A 21,306-nucleotide genomic window follows, 5' to 3' on the forward strand; every position below is an offset into this window, starting at 1 on the left:
GATCAATATATAAAAATCAACTGCATTTGTATATACTAGCAAAAACCAATCTGAGAAAAAAACTTATGAAAACAATTACATTTATAATAGCATCAAAAATAGTAAAAAATTAACAAAGGAAGCGCAAAACATTGTTGAAAGAGATTAAAGAAGACTTACGCAAATGGAAAGATATCCCTGGACTGGAAGACTTAACATTGTTAAGATGGCAATACTTCCCAAACTGATGTACAGACTGAATGTAATCCCTATCAAAATTCCAACTGCCTTCTCTGCAGAATTAACAAACTGACCAGGATCCAGTAATTCCACTTCGAAGTATATATTCAAAGGAATTAAAAGCAGAGACTTGAAGATACATTCGTACACCAGTGTTCATAGCAATATTATTTGCAATAACCAAATAAAACTAAAATTCATATGGAAATTTAAGGAACCTCTATTTACGGAGTACCCAAAACAATCTTGAAAAAGAAGAATGAAGCTGGAAGACTCCCACCTCAAAATTTCAAAACTTACTACAAAGCTACGGTAATCAGGACAGTGCAGTACCAGCATAGGACACATAGACCAACAGAACTGAGAGCTCAGAGATAAACCACTACATTATGGTCAACTAGTGTTTGATAAGGCTGACAAAACCACTCGGTGGGGAGAGAACAGTCTTCACAAATGGTCCTGACACACCTGGATATCCACATGTAAATGGGTGAATTTGGATCCTACCTCACACCACATACAAAGGTTAATTAAAAATGGATCAAAGAACTAAATGTAAGAACTGAAACACTGGGAGAAATTCTTCATGGCCTTGCATTTGGCAAAGGACTTTTAAATATGACACCAAAAGCACAAACAACAAAAATAGAAATTGGAGTTCATCAAAATTTGAACTTTTGTGCCTCAAAGGACACTATTAAGAAATTGAAAAAAATGATCCAAAGAATGGGAGAAAATATTCGGATATCATATATCTGAGAAAAGTTTAGCATCCATAGTATACAAAGAAGCCTTACAGTTTAACAGTAAAAAAACAACCCAGTTCAAAAAATAGGCAAAGAATGTGAATATACATATCTTCTCAAAGAAGATATATTATTAGCCAACAAGCACATGAAAAGATGTACAACGTCATTAGGTTACACAGAGAAGAGTAAATCAAAGTTATGAGATAATCATCTCCAGGACGGCTATAATAGCAGCAATGAAAAGTAAGTGTTGGGGAGGGTGTGGAGAAACCGGAACCCTTGCACACTTTTGGCAGGAATGTAAAATGGTGCAGCTGCTATGGAAAACAGTAAGGTTCCTCCAAAAATTAATAAAGAACTACCACAGGATCCAGTAATTCCACTTCGAAGTATATATTCAAAGGAATTAAAAGCAGAGACTTGAAGATACATTCGTACACCAGTGTTCATAGCAATATTATTTGCAATAACCAAAAGGTGGGAGCAACCCAAGTGTCTATCTATGGATGAATACCTAAACAAAATGTGGTATCTACATATACACACACATCATAATATCCTTCAGCCTTAAAAATGAAAGAAATTCTCACCCGTGTTTCAACGTGGACGACCCTTGAGGACATTATGCTAGCGAAGTGAAATAAGCCAGCCACAAAAGGGTAGTACTGCGTGATCCCACTTATGCAAGGTCTCTAGAGCAGTCAGATTCATCGAGAGAAGCAGAATGGTGGTTGGCAGGGGCTGGGTGGGGCAGGAGGAAGAGAGAGTTCCTGTTTAATAGAAAGAGTTTCCGTTTTGCAAGACGAAGAGCTCTATGACTGGATGGTGGTGATGGCCGCACAACGGGCTGAATGTACACTTAAAAACGGTAAGATGGGAAATTTTAGGTGTATTTTACCAGGGTTAAAAAAACAAAAACTAGTGCCCGACATGTATGTTCAAAACATGTTAGTTACATGTTACTTTCATCATATACAAGTTTTTAAGACTCACGGTCATGAAAGAATACAAGACTGAGGAGTGAAAGAAAATATAAAACAAAGTAGAGAAGCAGGGAGCTGAGGGATAATTTGTTTGTTTAAAGAGACTAACGAATTTTAAAATCCTGATGAGAATAAGGAGAAGCTGGAATTTCACATAACAGGGAACACTTATGACCCCGTAGGGCCTTATGCACTGTGCTCAGCATGAGAGGCCAACAGGAATAGGATAATCACCCAACGCACAGGGCACACGACACACATCAGGGCGCTGTGGGAGAACCGAGTCAGAGACAGCTCTAAGAATGGGATCTGCCAGAGCTGAATCTGGGAATACTTACGACAAGATGACAACGAGAATAAGTGACATCTGTCAAGCAATTACTTTGTGCCAAGCACTGTTCCACATACTTCATTTGTAATGTCTCTTTTAATCCTCCAACAATGCTGAGAATTACTGACAAAAAGAAACTGGCTGTGTGGGTGCATGTAACAGGGAGAGCGTGGTGTGCGGCCAAGTGCAAGGAGTTGGGTAAGGCTGGGGCACGAGGCTCAAGCTGGGAGACGCACCTGAAGCAAGCGAGGACTGAATCACCAAGAGTTTGTCAGCTATTGTGAAGACCACGCAGAGATGAGGCACGCTCCATGTGTGTGTGCTGTGTATATACACCTATACACACACACAAAAGTAAAACATGTATGTTGGACACAAGTCCATTATGTGATTTGTAAACACTTTCTCTACTCTGGGCTGTCTTTTCATTCTCCTGACGGTATATACACACATACGTGTTTGCGTATATATATGTGTATGTATTTTAAACTCATAGGCTATTTTAAAATCAATTTACGTATTTTAGTAGCCCCCCACACCCAATGTGGGACCTGAACTCACAACCCTGAGATCAAGAGTCACAGGCTCTGGGGCGCCTGGGTAGCGCAGTCGTTAAGCGTCTGCCTTCAGCTCAGGGTGTGATCCCGGTGTTCCGGGATTGAGCCCCACATCGGGCTCCTCTGCTGGGAGCCTGCTTCTTCCTCTCCCACTCCCCTGCTGTGTTCGCTCTCTCGCTGGTTCTCTCTCTGTCACATAAACAAATAAAATCTTTATTTAAAAAAAAAAAAAAGTCACAGGCTCTACCGACTGAGCCACGCAGGCACCCCTCGCGGGGTGTTTTTTTCCAGCAGTTTTAGGTTTGCAGAGAAATCGAGCAGAGAGTTCCCATATATCTTTTCACCACTCCCCCTCCAGTTTCCCGTTATTAACATCTCACATTAGTGTGACACAGCTGGTGCAACTGACCAGCCATACTGAGTAAGTGCACAGTTCATTAGGGTTCTAAAGGTTTTGACAAATGTAGGACTCACAGCCACCATTACATTACCATCCAGAAGTTTAACTGCCCTAAAAACCCTGTGTTCCCCCATTCATCACTCCCTCCCCCCAAAACCCTCAGCAACCATTCATCTTTTTACTGCCCCCCCCAGTTTCTCCTTCTCCAGAATGTCATGTAATTAGAATCATACAGTATGTGGCCTTGTCAGACTGACTTCTTTCACTTAGCAATATGCATTTAAGATGCTTCCATGTCTTTTCATGGCTTGATGGCTTTCTTTTTACTGCTGAATAATAATCCATTTTATAGATGTACCACAGTTTATCTGTTCACCTACTGAATATCTTCAACAACGTATTTTGAAGTTTTTAATTTTGATTAAATACAGGTTGTTTCTTTTATTGGTTGTGCTTTAGTGTCATACCAAAATGTCTCACAGTTTGTTTTTTCTTAGAAGCTTTATGGTTTCAGGCCTGACACTTAGATGTTTTGAGTTAATTTTTGTATATAATGCAAGATATGGATTAACATTTTTAAACATGAGGATATCCAATTTTTCCAGCATCATTTTTTGAAAAGACTATCTTTCCTCCAATGACTTTTATTCCTTTGTCAAAAACCAACTGACCTTCTATGCACTTGTGAGCCAATTTCCGGCAATTCCGCTGCACTATGTACTTAAACCAGCGTCATACCACCTTGGTCACTGTGGCTTTATGATGAGTGGTGAAGTCAGGCAACGTGAGTCCCAGAACTTGTCCTTGTTCAGACTTGTTTGGAGTATTCTCCCTCTTCTGCAGTTCCAAGTTAAGTTTAGAAGCAGTGTGTCAATTTTTACAAAAAGTCTGCTGGGATTTTGCCAGGAATTACACTGAATCTATACATCAGTTTGAGAAGAATCAGTCTGACTGAATCTCCCAATTTATGAATATGGTGTATTCTGTTTACTAAGGTCTTTAATTTCTCCCAGCTACGTTTTTTAGTTTTCAGTGTATGAATCTTGCACATCTTTTTTTCAGATTTACCCCAAGCATTTAATATTTTTGATGCTGTTGTAAATGGCGTTTTCCCCTCATTTCAACTCCCACTACCTTGCTGGTTATCTAGAAATAATGGGACTTATTTTCTGCCTACTGATCTTGTACCCTGCAATCGTGCTAAATTCACTTACTAGTACTAGTAGCTTTCTGTAGATCCCATTTGGGTTTTTTACATAGAGCCGTGAGTGTCAAACGTGGGTGGTAATGTCCCTTGAGGGACATCTGGCAATGTCTCCAGATATTTCTGGTTGTGACAAGTGACGTGTTGATGGTTTCTAGGGGACAGAGGTAGGGGTGCTGCTAAATGTCCAACAATGCAATAGACAATGCCACCCCTTCACCTCAAAGGAATTATTTGGCCCCAAATGTCAATGGTACCAAGACTGTGAAAGTAACATAAACCATTGAGTCACTTTCATAAACGATTTTACTTGTTATTTTCAATCTGGAAGATTTTTTTTTCTTGCCTCATTACACTGGCTAGAATTTCTTATACAACGAACAGAAGTGGTAAGACCTGACAACTTCGGCCTGTTACTGTTATTCCGCATGTCAGCTATAGGCTTTTCATAAATGCCCATATTATTTTATTTTGAGAGGGAGAGAGAGAAAAAATGCACATGCACATGGCGGGGAGGGACAAAGGGGGAGGGAGAGAATCTCAAGCAGGCTCCATGCTCAGTGCAAAGCCAGAAGTGGCCCAACCTCACGACCCTGAGATCATGACCTGAACTGAAATCAAGAGTCAGATGCTCAACCCATTGAGCGCCCCCCCGCAGAGCGCCATAAATGCCCTTAATATGCTGGTGAAGTTTCATTTCATTACTAGTCTGCTGGCAGTTTTTTTTTTTTTAATTAGGGATGGATGTTGGGTTTTATGTTTTTTCTGTGTCTATGAAGATGATCCATTTGGTTTTCTTTTTCACTCTGTTAATAGCGTAAAACACATTGATCTTCAAATGCTAACTTTGCACTCCTGGGGTAAACTTCACTTGGTCATGCTGTACTACCCTTTTTGTAGTGTTGGATTCAACTTGCTAAAAAATGTTTTAAAAGAATTTTCGTATCTATGTCCACAAGTGATATTAGTCTTTTTCTTTTCTTGTAATGTCTTCGTCAAATTTCAGTGTCAGAATAGTGCTATCCTTATAGAATAGGCTGGGCTGGTTAATACTTCCTTCCTTCGATTTGAAGTTTATGCAGAATTAGCGAGCCATGTTGGTGTCTTCCAAGGAATTTGTTCCTTCAGTATAAATTGCTGAATTTGTTGGCATAAAGGTGTTCATGTTCTCTGATTATCCTTTTAGCACCAACATCATTACTCTTATTCATGATATTGTTAATTTGTCTTTTTTTTTTTTTTCCGGTTCAATATGGCCACAGATTTCTCTATTTTATTGATCTCAAAGAATCTGCTTTTGTTGTCACTGATTTTCTGTTTTTGTTTTCTGTTTCATCGGTTTCCACTCTGACACATTATTTCCCCTTTTGTACTCACTTTGGGTTTCATTTGCTCGTTTTTGTTTTTTAAGATGAATGGCATTGCGGTCAGAGAACATATTTGTTTCATAACCCAAAATAAGATCCATCTTGGTAAATGTTCTTTACGCACTCGAAAATGTGTATTTTGCTGGTACTGTGTAAAGTGTTCTATACATGTCCATTAGGTCAGGTTGGTTGATGGTGTCATTCAACTATATCCTTGGTGATTTTCTTGGTACTTTTCTATCATATATTCTGAAAGAGGTACTGAAATCTCCAACTCCAATTCACATTGGGTTTTGATTAAAAAAAAATTGGTTTTGCTTCATGTATTTTAAAGCCTTATTAGGTACAAAACGGTTTAGAATTGTTACAACTTTTTGATGAATGTATTGCTTCATCCTTACAAAATGACCCTCTTAATTTCTGGCAGTACTCTTTGCTGTGACATCTACAGAGAAAGAGGCTTGCAGGTGAAGACCATAAATTCAGTTTTAAACACGTATACACGACATGAGCTATCTAGCAGCAAAGGTCTAAGAGTTCAGGACAGAAGTGTGGTTTGGAGATACAGACTAGTTAACATGGTCCGTGCGGTGCCAGTACACAAACGTGCTCCATAAATATTTCTGAAATAAAAAGTCTGAGTAAGCTCTGGTCTCCAAAGTAATTACACTATTTAAAACCCTCTACCTGACCCTAGGTCATATGAGGATAAATTCATGGCCTCCAAATTCAAAGGAACCCTCAAACGCTACTGCTTTCCAGTGAGTTATCCACAACAGCTATTTTGTATCTTTTCTACACTGCCTAAACGTTAGTTTTCTTACCTCCCTTCTTGTTTTCAGTAGATGTTTTGTTTCCCTCATTCATGGTGAAAACAAAAGCCATCAAAGAATTCCTTCACTTTCATTCCAATGAACACGTAAGGTTACTGGCAACTGCAACCCATCTTCCCTCCCTCCCTCCCTCTGCTATGGAAAGTGTTTGTCTTATGCCTCCAGTGAGTATGACTCTATGCCCTGGATGTCATTACCCGCCCCCCTTCCAGAGAACTTTATTCACTATTCCTCCCTCTTCTGTACGGGCAAACTTTCTCGCCCCACTGGCTCCCTCCCATCAGCTTCAAGCTGCTCAAAAATCTCCTATCTTAAAGCACCTCAACCCCACACCGTCCTTCTAGCTCCCACACTTCCTTCTGCACAACCAAACCTCTTGAGTCATCTCCAACTCTTCATTTCTTTATTCTACTTCCACCCCACCACTCCAGTGAAACTATTCTTGAAAGGTCACAAGATAATCTCGCTGTTGCCAAACCCAAGGCACATCTTTTATTTCTTTCTCGATTTCACTCTTAAATGGCTTCCTGCCCCCCACCCCGGGGAACATCTTTTCCTGGCTCTGGGACACAATGCTCCCTTGGTTTTCTCCCTGTGGCCCTGGCTGCTCCTTCTCCATATGCTGGTCTACTCTCTGAACGTTCTAACACCTTTCTGCCTAACTCTGTTTCTGCTCTCTTCTGCTCTCACGCCAGTCGACTGCCATCCATGGTGAGGACATCAAACACCGGTCTCTAGCTTGGCCTCTGTCCTGAGCCCCTATCCTTACAGGCACCAGACGAATGCACTGCTTGGAAACGCCATGACTTAGAGAGAATTCTAGCAGTAATGCTTGTGGACGTTGGCCAAATAATGATATTGTTGAGCATGTTTTCTCATTCCCGAAAAAGGCAGAGGGAATGGGGGTAAGGATGCTGTGCCGTCTTCTCCGAGGTACTCCTAAAAGGCTGTTGTAAAAAAGCACGGTACAAACGAAGCTGCTATTACTATAAGGATAATAACACACGTTTGTCTAGAAAGAGGTTTTTAATAACTTGAAATTCTAGGAAGACTAAGACGCTGGTTGGGGCTTTCAGATCGAGAATGAACAGAGGGGGTTGCCAACACGAACCAGGCACAAGACATCAATGCGCCGAGCGGGCAGGACCCGTGTCTCACCTGGGAGGCAGCTGTAGGTGACTGGTGACACACGCGATTCTGGGTCCAAGGCTGCCAGGTCTGACTTTTCTACAGAAGCTGGAAACCTGGGCTTTTTAAATTTAAGTCTTTCAGGCTTTTGGTAGTAACCAACTCATTAAAAAAAAAAAAAACCAAACCAACCCTTCACGTGGGCCCCCAGCCAAACCGAACCAGCTAGGAGCGTGCCCGGTGCTACCGACCTTACTCAACAAGTCGCGGGGGGTGTCGCGGGCTGGGCGACCAGACTGCACGTTTCCCGAGAGCTGCGGTCCAGCGAGCCGCTCCCCACGCCGCTCCCAGCCGGGGGCTGAGGCCACCGTAAGCCCGAGCACCCTGACAAGTGGCCTCCGCAGACACGGCCGCGTGGGGAACGGTTAGACGCTGGGCCCGGAGCCACACCACTCAACCGCGCGTCCGCGCTCGGGTCCGCGGGGGTCCGGAGCACGGCGGCCGGAAGCTCGTCACGAGACCTGCGGCGCCGCGCAGGCGCGGTCCGCAACCAGGAATTGGCGCACGCGCACCCGCCCGGCGCGGCGCAACTGAGGCGCCGGCGTTTTTCCGGGCTGCGACGCGCCCCCGCGGGCCTACGTCACGGCGTCGGGGCGGAAGATGGTGCAGCTCGGGGCCGGCGGTTGCTGAGCGGACCCGGACGCAGCTGGACCCCGAGCTCCCCGCTCCGGCACCCGCTGCGGGGCCGCAGCCATGTCGCTGCTGCAGTCTGCGCTGGACTTCCTGGCAGGCCCGGGCTCTTTGGGCGGCGCTGCCGGCCGCGACCAGACTGACTTCGTGGGGCAGACGGTGGAGCTGGGCGAGCTGCGGCTGCGGGTGCGGCGAGTCCTGGCCGAGGGTGAGGCCCGGGCTGGGGGCGCGGGGCCGGGCGCCGGGGGCCATCGGGGCGGCCGGGCGCGGGGGCGGGCCGGGAGGGGGCGGGGTCTGATCGGGCCCGGTGCGGAGCGGCTCCGCCGGGGTGGGGGATGGGGAGGGTCGCCGCGGTGCGGAGCGGGTGAGGCCGACCGGCTTGACGGCCGAGGGTGAGCGAGGCGGGGTCTGGGGCTGGGCACTTCCTTGCCGGAGGCGTGGCAGTCAGGGCAGGTGTGGGGCCGACCTGCGGCCAGAGGCGAGGCCGTGGCAGTGGGGGAGGAGGTGGTGGGCAGGTGAGGGGCCACGGTAGGGCCGGAAGGAAGGGGACCCAGAAGGCTGAGCATTACGCTGGGCGGGTATGAGTCATGGCGCTTGCCTCGCGTCTCGGGCTGTTGTGGGGGTGGTGGGACAGCACTGGATCTCTGGACATCGGGCTGACTCTCCTCAATTCTCAGGATCCTCGCGTGGGTGCTTGTGCCCCTTGGTGCGGGTGGTTGCAGTCCTGTCCTCCTTGGATGTTGGGATAGACGGTGCTGTGACCCTTTGCTCAGCTTCCTCGTCTTGCCACCTGAGTTTCCTTTGCCCTGATCTCTGTTTGTGCGTCCACGTAAGTTAGGGCATGCCAACAGTCATGACCGGTCCAGAGCCTTTCAGGTTGGACTCGTCAGCCATGGAGGAATTTCCGGGTCATTCTTTAGTCCTCTTTGTTTCTGCATGCTGTCTCCAGCTTCCTGATGTCCTTTCTCTTCCTCACACACAGTCTATTGCCAACGTCGGTGTGATCCCATTCTCTCCTCTGGATTTTCCTTACATTTTGTTGGTGGCGCCCGCAGGGGTATGTCACATTTTGCTAGCTGGGATGCTTACTGGCTGAACACAGTTGGCTCTGGGGCTGGTGCTGGTGCAGGACAGTGTTCCCCGGAATTAGTGTGGGCGAGGGAGAGGTGCAAGGTGGAACCACAGACCTGGCTGGGTAGCTCTCAGGACCGTAGGCTCAGCGTGTCACATGGCCGACCACTGCCATGTGTGCTCAGTCTGAGCAGAAACGAGCAGACCCTTCTGATGTCCTTATTCCTAAAGGCCTGAGGGGATGTTCTGGCTGCAGCATTATCACATGCTTTTTCTCCACTTGGGTAAAGAACAAACAGATTTTGGGTGTGATTTGGTAAGAAAACCTTTTCTTAACAGATGTGGGGGCCAGAACCTCTATTAACATTCTCAAGTGTGGTATCTGTTAGAATGAGAGTTCCCTCGGATCAGTTCCTTTATTCCAAAAATACCAAGCAATTATCTTGGTTTTTTAAGAAATTCATAGTGGACAGTATAGGTGGTTTTTGCCTTCTGGAATTTAAAATTAGACTAACACTCTAATGACAGGACAGCGCGGTACTGGGGGATCCTTGGGGCAGGACAGGCAATGGCGGGGGTTCCAGCAAGCCAAACTGAGATGAGAGGGTTGAGAATGAGCCCCTACTAGGGCAGGGGTGGGGCCAGGCAGGAGGAGGGGTAATCAGAGATGGGAGGTGGGTCCTGTGGAGCAGGAAGTTTACCGGTCACTTAATACCCAGGATGAAGAACAAGGAAATGGGACTAGCCGATGTGGTTGTGCAAAAGAACCCCCTCCCTTTGCTATCTAGGCAAGTCAGGAGATAAAAATACCAGCACAATCTTAGTCTTTAGATATGTAACAGGAGCCTTGTAGCCTTTAAAGCTTTGAAGCCTCTTCCTGAACTGAAATGGTAAGAAAGCCATATGAAGTCTTTCCGGAAAAAACAGCAACCCTGGAACCTAGGCTGTGGGAATTCATGCTGTCTTATATAAATGTGGGGAAGGTTCCAAACCTGAAACCCTTGGGTAGAGATGTTGACAACTTTACAGTTTTTCAGGTTTCAGAAAGATAATAGCCATCCTGTATATCCTATGATATTCCTACAAGAGTTGGGAAAGTCTTTAATAATTAAATAAATCATATGTCCATAATTAAATGAGTGAGTATCCTCACTGTGGGATAATTAAGTCTTTAAATAGCCCCACCTCTGTTCATGTCAGGTGTTGCCCCAGATGAATTTAGGATAGATCAGATTTTGCTGTGAAGTGGTTTAGGAAAAAAAACATTGTTTTCATAGCTTTTTGGGATTTGTCTCTGTAGCATGAAATGGGTTGTAGGCAGAACTGTGGAGCCAGATAGCTTCCTAATCTTTTGAAAATTGGTTTAAAGTTTTCATTTAAAAAAAAGTCAGGCTACTGGGAGTAACCCGAATGTCAGAGATGCTGAGTCCAAGCAAATTCTAGAATACATCCTTTATGTTCTCTTGTTTTGGATTTTTCCCGTTCTTGCTTGCTTCCTGCTGTCCAGAGAGGTAACAGAGGTGATCGCTCTGCCAAGACAGGTTGGGCCCTGAAGGTGAGTCCATCTCTACAGTGACTGACTTTGGCTACACTGCTAGCGATGTGGACAAGGTGTATGTGGGCAGCTCTTGAGAAAAAGAAACAAGTCTGCAGAGCTGTCCTGTAGTTTATGTGTAACTAGTTGTGTGTGTTTGCTGGAACACTGTGTGCCATGCGTGGTATCAGTGGCCTTTGATGAACGTGAGTCCCTTGTGTTCTGTTTGGGGGGCCCACGCCACACTAACTCCAGGCCAGCTGTTGTCCTAGCCGTCCGCCCCTCTGCGTCCTGGTGCCTGCTTTTAGAGGGCTTCTCCCTTGTCTGTGTCAAGTGTCGGGATTGGTGAGGGCAAGGGGCTGTTTGGTATTGGCTGGCAGTCTCAGGGTTGTGCGATAGGACTCTTGGCTGGAGGTTTCAGAAACCAGTGGGGTTGGCGTGACGGAAGGAGAGGGTGGTAGGTTGAGTCAGGACATCCTCTGCGGGAATACACAGCGCAGTACGTTTTAAGTTGATTTGAAAAGATGATGGGGCGGTCGTCGCTCACTGACATTCTGGCACACGGCTCTTTTCACACAGGATGTGTGCCTGAGCCCTGTGGCTTGGTGGTTTGTTCCAGTATCTTTTCTCTCAACCACCGTGGCTGCTCTCACCCAGGGAGTGGTGCTGAGTGGATCTTTTCTCCGGGCACCCAGCGAGCAGATAACCAAGGTCTTTGCAGGAGGGGCTTGTGCCTTGGGCAGCTGGTTCTGGTCAGAATGGTGTGGTCCAGTCTTGTGTCTGATTTATTGCCCTCTATTAGTTCTCCTAACCCACCCTCTTCACTTGCACCCCGGCAACTTGAACATCAGCCCCTTACCTGTCGTAACTAAAATCTAGTATGAAACAGTGATGGTAACCAGCACAACAGCATTTATGGAGTTCTGACTCTTTGGCACACATGGTCCCTCGTGCTTCCTGTGGTCGTTCATCCTGACAGTGGCTGACGGAACAGCCGTCAGTAGCTTGCCAGTGCCACCAGCCAGTGAGTGGTGGAGTTGGGTGGAAGTGGGAGTGGTAGAGCGTATTTTTGGTCACCCACGTGGTGGCGCAGGTCCACCTGTCGAGTGTGTCCTGCAGGGAGAAATATCCAGAGGAGTCACGGTGAAAGAAGCAATCGGCAGTGCACCTGCTTGTGGGGTCTCTGGAGGTGGGCGTTGCTGCGGGGCCAGGATGGGAGCTGCGTGCCTCAGTTGGCTGCAGGTGCAGGTGCATGCAGGTGCCTATCATGGGGAGGTCGTCATGGAGGAGGGATTATTGTGGGAGGAAGTCACCCTGCGGGGAGGTCATGGGTGGGTGTTGGCGCAGGTCACTGTTGTGGGGCAGGGGAAAGGCTGGCCTCTGTCTTTCGGTTGGCCCAGCTTGTTCCTCTCTGTGGACTCCTGCCGTCTGCATGGGCACGTAACCCTGAAAGATCTGTGGTGATCACGTGAGGGTAGGAGACGGAGGTAACGGGTAGTGTGTTCCTTAGAAACAGTGTTAATTGAGAACACATAGTCAGATCTCCTGGATTGCTCCTTGTGCCGCTGCCCCATGTTTCCTGGTGCTCACTGCCCCCTCCCCCAACCCTGAGTCCGTGACCCTACATGGAGGCCTGCCAGACCCCACTGTCCCCACACCATCCTCTTTGCAGTGGGCAAAAACTGTATGGGCTTGTGTTGATTTGTGTTTTTCTGTCTCATGACTTTGAGCATATTTCAGTGCTTATTAGCTTATTCAGACTCCTGTTCTGGAATCGTGCATGGATGTCCTGTAGGTATTCTTTTTCTTTTAATTAAAAACAATTTAAGTTGGGTTATTGGCATACAGTAAAATGATTAGAATTTAGATGCTCTGATAAGGGCTTACGCCCATGTAGCCAACCAGCTGTCGAGGTAGACAGCAGTTGAGTAACCCCACAAAGCCCCCTTCCCCTTGCTCAGAGTCTTCCTCTTCCAGAGGCGTCCCTCCCCGAGTGCTCTCTCTGGTCTCTGAAGTTTGTTCCCTCCATTGTAGTGGCTTGTTCATCCCCTCACCTGCTGGTGGACACTTGGGTGTCTCCACTTCGGGCTGTGATGAATAAAGCTGCCAAGAACATTCTTTCACAGGATTTTTTGTGGCCTTGTGTTTTCTTTCAGGTAAAATACCCGGGAGTGGTATTTTGGGGTCTCGGTTGGATGTAGGTCTCTGCATGGAGCAGGCTGCATGGGTGTGCTTTCCCAGTAGCCGCACGAGGGCACCTGTCCTCAGCCGGCACCTGCATTAGTGTCGTCTGTCCCCGTGCTTCTGTCTGCGCTGGTGTGTGCGCCAGGGTATCTGTCTGGTGTGGGATTTCCACGTGCCTGATGATACCACGTGGGACACTTTTTCTCCTGCTTATTAGCCAGTTGTGTGTCTCGTTTTGTGTGCGAAATGTCTGTTCGAGTCTTTTCCATTTTGAATTGGACAGGAGTTGTGGGAGTTTTTTATTGCAGGTACAAGTCGTGTATTTTTATATAATACGCATAGACGCAGGCATGTGAGGAGGAGGAAGCAAGCCGTAGGCGGGGTCACTGCTGTCCCTGGCCAAGCCGCCTTGCGGAGTGGGGGGCCGGCTCGGACGGCGGAGGTATCTGTGGCCGTCTCCGAATTCCAGGACGTGTACAATAAAATGTCTTCTCCGTCCTTTATGTTTCACACAACAGTATTACTATTTCTGTTAAAGATGTATTTATCTGACAGAGAGAGTGAGCGGGGGGGGGGGCCGGAGGGAGAAGCAGACTCCCTGCTGAGCAAGGAGCCCGACTGGGGATTCAGTCCCAAGACCCTGGAATCATGACCTGAGCCAAAGGCAGACACTTCACCGACTGAGCCACCCAGGCGTCCCAGCAGTATTACTATTTTTATTTAAACTTTCGATTTTGAGATAATTGTAGATTTATTTACTTGTAGTTTTAAGAAATGACACTGGTATGCTTTGCCTGTCTCCCTCAGTGGTAACATTTTGAAAAAGGAGTCAGTGTCTCAGGCAACATCTTGACATTGACATCGTGGAGACGCAGAACTTTCATCCCCTCAAGGCCCCTCCTGCCCCTCACAGCCATGCCTCCATTCTTAACCCTGGAAACCACTGATTTGGTCTCTCGCTACAATTTTGACATTTGTGTATCCTTTTGGCTTTTTGGCTTTTTTCACTCTGGAGATCCATCCACGTGGTTGCGTCCAAAACATGTTTGTGTTTATTGGTGATGAGTATTCCGTGGTCTGCATAGACCTCAGTTTATTTAATCATTCACCAGGTGACGGCCTGTGGGTTGTTTCCAGACGTTTTTGGTTATTAGAAATAAAGTTGCTATAAACACTTGTTTTTGTGTGAATGTAATTTCTTATTTTTCTGGGATAAGTGCCTGGGAGTGCAGGCGCTGAGTTGCGAGTTTTGTTTTAGGAAACTGCCGGCCTGTTTTCCAGACTGGCTGTGCTGTCTCGCATTTCTCACCAGCAGCGGATGAGTGTCTTTGTCCACTTGGGCACCGTAACGAAATGCCGCAGACTGGGGCATAAACAACAGGAATTTATTTTCTCAGCTCTGGAGGTTCCTAGTCCTAGATCTGGGTGCCCGCGGTGTTGGTTTCTGGTGTGGCCTGTCCCCTGGGCCGTCAGATGGCGCCTTCTCTGTTGCGCGTGTGGAGAGAGACCCCAGCTCTATGGGGTCAGGGCCCCACTGTGATGACCTTATTTCTTTAATTGCCTCCCTAAACCTGCCGTCTGCTGATACAGTCACACTGGGAGTTAGAGCTCAACGTGTGGAGTCGGCAGCCACACAGCTGAGTTCTTAACCACGTGACCCAGTGTCCCCGGTCCTTGCCAGCATTTCATGCAGCGTTTTTATTTGATCGTTGTAGCAGGTGTGCAGTGATTCCTTATTGTGGCTTCAGTCTGCACTTCTCTAGAGGCTGACCATGTACCTTCGTGGGCAGAATGTCTCTGCGTGTCGTTTGCCTGTTTTAGAATTGTGTTTTCTTGTCCCTGAGTTTTGAGAGTCCTTTATGTGTCCTGGAGAGAAGTGTTCCATCAGACATGTGGTTTGCAAGAATTTTCTGTCAGCAGCTTGTCTTTAATCTTCAACAGGGTCTTCTCCAGACCCACAGTTTTAATTTGATGAGGTCACATCCTCAGCCGTTCCTCCTGTGACTTCTGCTTTTACTGTCACATCTGAGAGCCCTTATGCCCAGCTCTGGGGCGTGAGGGTTTTCACCTGTGTTTTGTCTAGGAGCTTCCTACTCTTTTATTTTACCCTCTGAGTTAATTGTCATAAAACGTAAAGTTTAGCTCAGAGTTGGTTTTTGTTTTGTTTATTGCACTGGTCACTGCACATTCCTCCACCTAGTTGATTTTACCATTGCTGAAAACATCATTTGGCACATTTGCGGGACTGTTTTTGGGACGTCCCTGTTTTGTTGTGTTGGCATCTTTGAATCTGTTCCTGCACCAGCACCACACAGTGTTGATTGATGTAGCTACAGAATGAGCCCTGAAATCGGGAATTCTCTTTTAGGAAAAATTTCAAAAACAAAGAAAAGTAGAATAACAGAAAAATATTTGTGTTCCTACTATCTATAATTAATAAACGTTAGCTTTGAAAAAATCATATTTGACTCCAGACCTTTTACAAAATTCAACTAACCATCACAGATACTGTGAGAGGCTCTGTTGACCTTCTACCCCGACTGCATTTCCCCCTCTTCAGAGGCAACCACCACCGTGAATTTAGTGTCCGGACTTCCTGTTCATCTTCTTTACTTTCTCTGCAAGCATGTGCTCGAAGGTGACAGGTAACGCTGCTGCCGGACATTAAATGTTCTGTGATTGATGAGTTTCCATATCAGAAGATGCTTTTCACTTAGGATATCGTTGTCCTGATCTGTGGACATGCTCACTTCGTGTTTTGCTTGACTGCTTTGTGTCAGGCCCTGTTCTGGGTGCTGGGGGGAGAGGCAGTAAATAGGTCTCCAAATGGAATGTGTGGCATAGCATCAGGTGTCGGAAAGCATTAGGAAGAAGGAACAAAATTGGGCCTAGGGAGTGGTTGGGGCTGGGTGGGTCAGAGGAGGCCCCCAGAAAGGGGTGGAGAGCAGAGCCTGAGCAGAGGGGGGAGTGTCAGGCCAAGGAGCAGAGCCAGGGTGCCCCAGGTGGGGTTGCAGCTCCAGGGGAAGGCCCTGCGAGGGGGCTGCAGAGGGGCCAGGAGGCGGGTCACAAGGACCTTGTAGCCTTGTTTGTTCTAGAGGCTTTTGGTCGAGCCCTTGGGACTGTCTGCCTGTAGTCATATTGTCTGTAAATAAGAACAGTTTTGGGCTTCCTTTCTGATCGTTATGCTGTCCGTTTATCTTTCTAGCTTTCTTGTGCTGATGACAGTCTCCAGTGAAAGGGATCACAGTGCCCTGCAGACATCCCTGCCTCGCTCTTGATGTTAGAAAGCACCATTAAGGCCCACGTTAGCTGTGGGGTTTTTGTAGTTGCCCTTTGTCAGACTGAAGAAGTTCCCTCTGTTTGCTGAGAATGTTTCATGTTACTATTTTGTAAAGTCAGGGGAACCTGGGGGGCTCAGTCAGGTAAGCATCTACCTTGGCTCAGGTCATGCTTCCCGGGTCCTGGGCTTCCTACTCAGCGGGGGCCTGCTTCTCCCTCTGCCTCTCCCCCTGCTTGTGCTCTCTCTCCCCCCCCAAATATATAAATAAAATCTTTTTTAAAAAAAAAGAAAGAAAAGTGAGTGGTTTTGCGTGTTGACAGATGCTTCCTGTGTGTCTGTTGAGGCACTCTGCTCTCCCCGTCCTGTGTGTGTCCTTCCCCGCAGGGATTGTGTTTTGGTGTTGAACCCCCCTTGCATCCCTCGAGTGGATCCCACTTGGTCGTAGTGTATGATTCTTGTTAGGTGTTGCCAGACTCTCTTTGCTGGCATTTTCCTGCCGGTTTTTATACCTGTGCTAATGAGTGCTTTCGATCTGTGTTGTGTCTTTGCTGTGGGTTGGCAACTGTTTTCTCCTGTCACTTAGGAAGGACTTTGTGCAAGATTGCTGTGCTCATTCTTACTTAAATGTTCCATAGAATTCACCAGTGAAGCCATCTGTTTTCTATTTTTGTTACACGGATTTTCACTTATTTCCTTTCATCTGTTTTCTTATATGGACTTATTTTTTTTAAGCAGGTCTGTTGAGATAAAAATGAGACACAAAGTGCACATGTAGATGTCAGATACGTTAAATATGTTCAGTGCATACACACCTTTGTACCTGTCGCAGTAGCCAAGGCCGGAAACAGATCCCTCACCTCCAGAATGTTTGTCCTTCCTCGTTACAACCCTTTCCTTCTCGTGTCCTCCACCCCCAGGCAGTCACCAGTGTGCTTTTTTTTTTTTTTTTAAGATTGTATTCATTTATTTGACAGAGACAGCCAGCGAGAGAGGGAACACAAGTGGGGGAGTGGGAGAGGAAGAAGCAGGCTCATAGCGGAGGAGCCTGTTGTGGGGCTCAATCCCACAACGCCGGGATCACGCCCTGAGCCGAAGGCGGACCCTTAACCGCTGCGCCACCAGGCGCCCCACCGATGTGCTTTCTGACCGTGTAGATGAGTTAGTGCTTGAGACGTGACGCGTCTCCTCTGCCTCCGTGCTGCTGCTGGCAGCAGTAGTCCATCCTGGTGGTGGCCGAGTCGCGTCCCATGGAGGGACGACGGTTTTTCCGCTCACCGCTGGTGGACACGGAGGCTGTTTCTAGTTTGGGCAGTTACACACGAAGCTGCCGGGACCATGTGCGTACAGGTGTTTGTACGGATGTGTCCTCCATCTTTCCGGTTAAATGGCCAGCAGCATGATGACAGACGGGGCCGTTGAGCCAGCTTACCTTTACCCTTTGAAGAAACTGCCGGACCATGTTCCCACAAGCAGTGTGTGAGCACTCAGTGTCCCCACATCCCAATCAGCACTTGGTACGGTCCATTTGAAACACTGAGGCTTCTGATTAGATGGACAGCAGGATTCTCGTGTTTGGAAATGTGTGTTTCCCTAACGGATGGTGATGTTGAACGTCTTTTCGTGCGCTCACTCACCACTCGTGTATCTTTGGTGACGTGTCTTTTTGTATATTTCACCCACTAAAATTTTTGTTACTGAATTTGGGATTTTCTGGAGAGAGTCCTTTATTGGGCATGTGATTGAAAGTCCAGCTAGTGCCCTGTGTTGTTTCCCTCTCGATGGTGTAGCTAAAACAACAGAAGTTCTTTACTTTGATGAAGTCCACTTGTCATTGTCTTCATTTGTGGATCATACTTCTGTTCCACGTCTAAGAAATCTCTAAGGTGTGCGGAAATATAGTTGATTTATTTTTATTTTTGTTTTTTGAGTGGGAGAGTGAGCATGATCCTGGCAGGGGCGGGCGCTGGGGGGGGGGTGGCGCAGGGAGAGAGGGCAGGAGAGAGTCTTAAGCGGGTTCCATGCCCAGTGCGGAGTCTCATGTGGGGCTTGATCTCACGACCCTGAGATCGTGACCTGAGCTGAAATCAAGAGTCAGAAGCTCAACCGACAGAGCCACCCAGGCGCCCCTGAAATACAGTTGATTTTTTAATGTTGTGCATATAACCCATGATTGCCCTAAATTCTTTTATTAGTTATAATAGCTTTTTGGGGTTAGATTTCACAGTGTTATCTACACAATCACATTGTGTGCAAAAAACCCCATTTTTACTTTTCCTTTTCAATCTGGATGACTTTTACTTCTTTTTCTCGCCTGATTGCACTGGCCAGGCTTCCAGTGCAGCGTTGAACGGCAGTGGTGAGAACAGCTGTCCTCACCCTGTTCCCGGTGCCGGGGAGAAGCACAGAGTCTCGTACCAGCCAGCACGAGGCTGGAGGCTGATGGTTAGTCTCGTGGATGCCTGTTACTAGGCTCTCGAGCGTCCTCGTGATCCTAGTCTGCTGACAGTCGTTCGTTTCATGATGTCACTTTTCACCGTGGGAAACTAGAGAAAGCTAAAGTTAATCCTAAAAACAAGAGAATTACGTTATTTTCAAATGTTGAACCAGCTCTGCTCAGTCATGCTGTGTTATGTTTTTGTGTGTATTGTTGGGTTTGGTATGCTGACATTTTACTCAAAAGTAAGGGTTTGTGAAGAATTCTTTGTGTCTGTGTGGGTACTAGATGTATGTTACAGTCCCCTTGGGCGTTGGGCACGGTGGGCCTCTCTTCTTCTAGGTGGGGGTAGTTGGTCCTCTCTTAATTTCTCTTTCTTGCGCCTGCTGTCTCTCTGATCTATCAGTCTAGAATTTGTCAGTTTCATTTTCTTGTTTTCAGAGAATTTTGGCTTTCAGAGGCTTTGGTGTTGATTTTCTTCATTCTTTTCCTCATTGATCTCTGTTCGTATATCGATTTCCTTCCTGTCTCCGAAGCAGGATATTTAAAAGATAGAATCCTGTCAATTAGGGGCATTATGTTTGTGGAAAAGAAACTGCCAGCCACAAGTCCAGTTTGTGTCTCACCTATGAAGATATTTTAAAGCTGACTGTCAGGTCAAGTCATGGCACTGAACTGATTTGTCTCTTGTTCTGATTTCCAGGAGGGTTTGCGTTTGTGTACGAAGCCCAAGACCTGGGGAGCGGCAGAGAGTACGCCTTGAAGGTAAGAAGGGTTGGCGTTTGTGTGGGGTTCGGGTTGTGGTGAGGTGTCTGCGTGGCGCTGTCTGCAGGGATTTATTCCTCTTACGTAGTACACACTTCTCTTTAACGGTCTCCCGTTGGTCCCTTCTGAGGGGAAGTCATCAGCAGCTTTAGAATCTTTAAGCTGTGGCTCCCAACTTCGGGGTGCGGGGTGACCGCCATGCCAAGTGCCAAAATGAGGGGTCTGCGGATCGTGGGGTTTTGAAAGCCACTGGTGTGAAATGGGTCGCATAGCTTGTCTGTAGCTCGAGGTCACGGTGGGGGGGCCACCTGGGGTGCGCAGCAGGCCTCGTGGCGGCCGTGCAGGTGTTGTGGGCTGCTGACGAGGTGCTGACTGACTGGAGATCAGGAACGTGGGCCCACATCCCTGCTAGTGTCTTCTCCCATTTTCCTTGATTGTCTGACTTTGCTTCGCCTGTTTGGAGAAAAGTCTCCTATTTTTAGAATTTCTTGTGTCCTTGGATCATAAAGGACCATGTTCAAGGGTCTTTAACCTTCTGTCAAGTTTTTACACAGGCCAGATGCTAACATACAGGTAAGCAGGTTATGCTTTTAGGTCACATTGCATTTATCCTCTTGGGTGTAGAGTAGAAAGATAACCGCTCCTTAATCTTTTTTTGTTTGTTATTTCCTGATACAGAGATTATTGTCTAATGAAGAGGAAAAGAACAGAGCCATCATTCAGGAAGTTTGTTTCATGGTATCCTTTTCCCGGGACTGAGAGCACGTGCGGTCACGTAGGGAGGCCTGCGTCGCGCTGTGGCTGTCTGCTGCTGTGAGGTCACTCTGGGGCTCTTCTGGGTGCGCTAAAATTGGCCTTCTGCTTCACTGGACCTGTCTGTGGAATATTTTTAGTAGAACGGAGTTTTCTTCCTTGCTCTTCACTCCCAGGGTAATAGCAAGAGGCTCCGTAGCTTTGGAAATGGAGATGTTCTGACCCAAGAGGCCTCTGTGCCCACAGGATGGGCTGATTCCCTGCCCTCTGCCCCTAACGAGCCTGATGTGGCCCGTGGTGCCTAGCCACGAGCTGTGCTCTGGTGATCGCCAGGGACCCTTTCTGGGCCTGGTTCCCATGGGCCTCAGTGTCCCTTCTGGTCGGCTGCCCCGCCCCGGGCACTTGGGCAGTTGGGTTTCTGTTGCACGGATGGTGGACAGGTGGGGCTTTTCTTGCTGGCTGTCCACTCTGGCACGTGTTCTCCCTCCACGGGGGTCTTGCCCTCTGCTGTCAGAATGTGTTCTCTCTTCTCTCTCGAAGCTCTGTCTACCGTGAGCCCGCTGGCTGCCTGAGCCCACGGGTCCTCGCCTTGCAGAGGTTTGCTGGATTCGTTCACTCTTCGTGGCCTCCCACACGGTGCACGTGCTCTGTGCCTGCTGGCCTGCCTGGCCTGTGGTCAGGTGTGTGTGGCCCGCATGGCGGTGGTCTTCATTCCCACCTTCCCTCTCCTTTCCCTCTTCTACCTGCAACCTGCCTTTCTAGTTGCCCCCATCTGCTCTCCATCTTTCTGCTCTGACGTGCTGGGATTATAAGGTAATTTCATT

General features: G+C 47.4%; 2 protein-coding genes across 26 annotated transcripts in view; one reads left to right on the forward strand and one right to left on the reverse strand.

The window, feature by feature from the left end:
* Positions 1-8,296, reverse strand: part of TMEM175 (transmembrane protein 175) — a 24,805-nt gene extending 16,509 nt beyond the window's left edge. For 12 of the 25 annotated variants that reach the window (XM_019805059.2, XM_034672264.1, XM_034672257.1 and 9 more), the window contains exons 1-2: positions 8,023-8,279; positions 7,802-7,892 (exon numbers count right to left, since the gene is read on the reverse strand). The gene's annotated coding sequence lies outside the window, so the exon portion shown is untranslated. Of the gene's footprint in view, positions 1-1,558; positions 2,809-7,801; positions 7,893-8,022 lie in introns of those variants that run through there. The other 13 variants (XM_034672267.1, XM_019805062.2, XM_019805057.2 and 10 more) reach the window with 6 other exon arrangements.
* A 77-nt stretch (positions 8,297-8,373) lies between these two features.
* GAK (cyclin G associated kinase) overlaps positions 8,374-21,306 on the forward strand; it is a 57,611-nt gene continuing 44,678 nt past the window's right edge. Inside the window, 3 exon segments of the mRNA XM_034672249.1 lie at positions 8,374-8,669; positions 19,668-19,729; positions 20,408-20,467. Coding sequence (XP_034528140.1) covers positions 8,525-8,669; positions 19,668-19,729; positions 20,408-20,467 — 267 coding nt within the window. The 5' untranslated portion in view covers positions 8,374-8,524.

Source organism: Ailuropoda melanoleuca, chromosome 11 (genome assembly GCF_002007445.2).
Source record: "Ailuropoda melanoleuca isolate Jingjing chromosome 11, ASM200744v2, whole genome shotgun sequence".
Classification (NCBI taxonomy): Eukaryota; Metazoa; Chordata; class Mammalia; order Carnivora; family Ursidae; genus Ailuropoda; species Ailuropoda melanoleuca.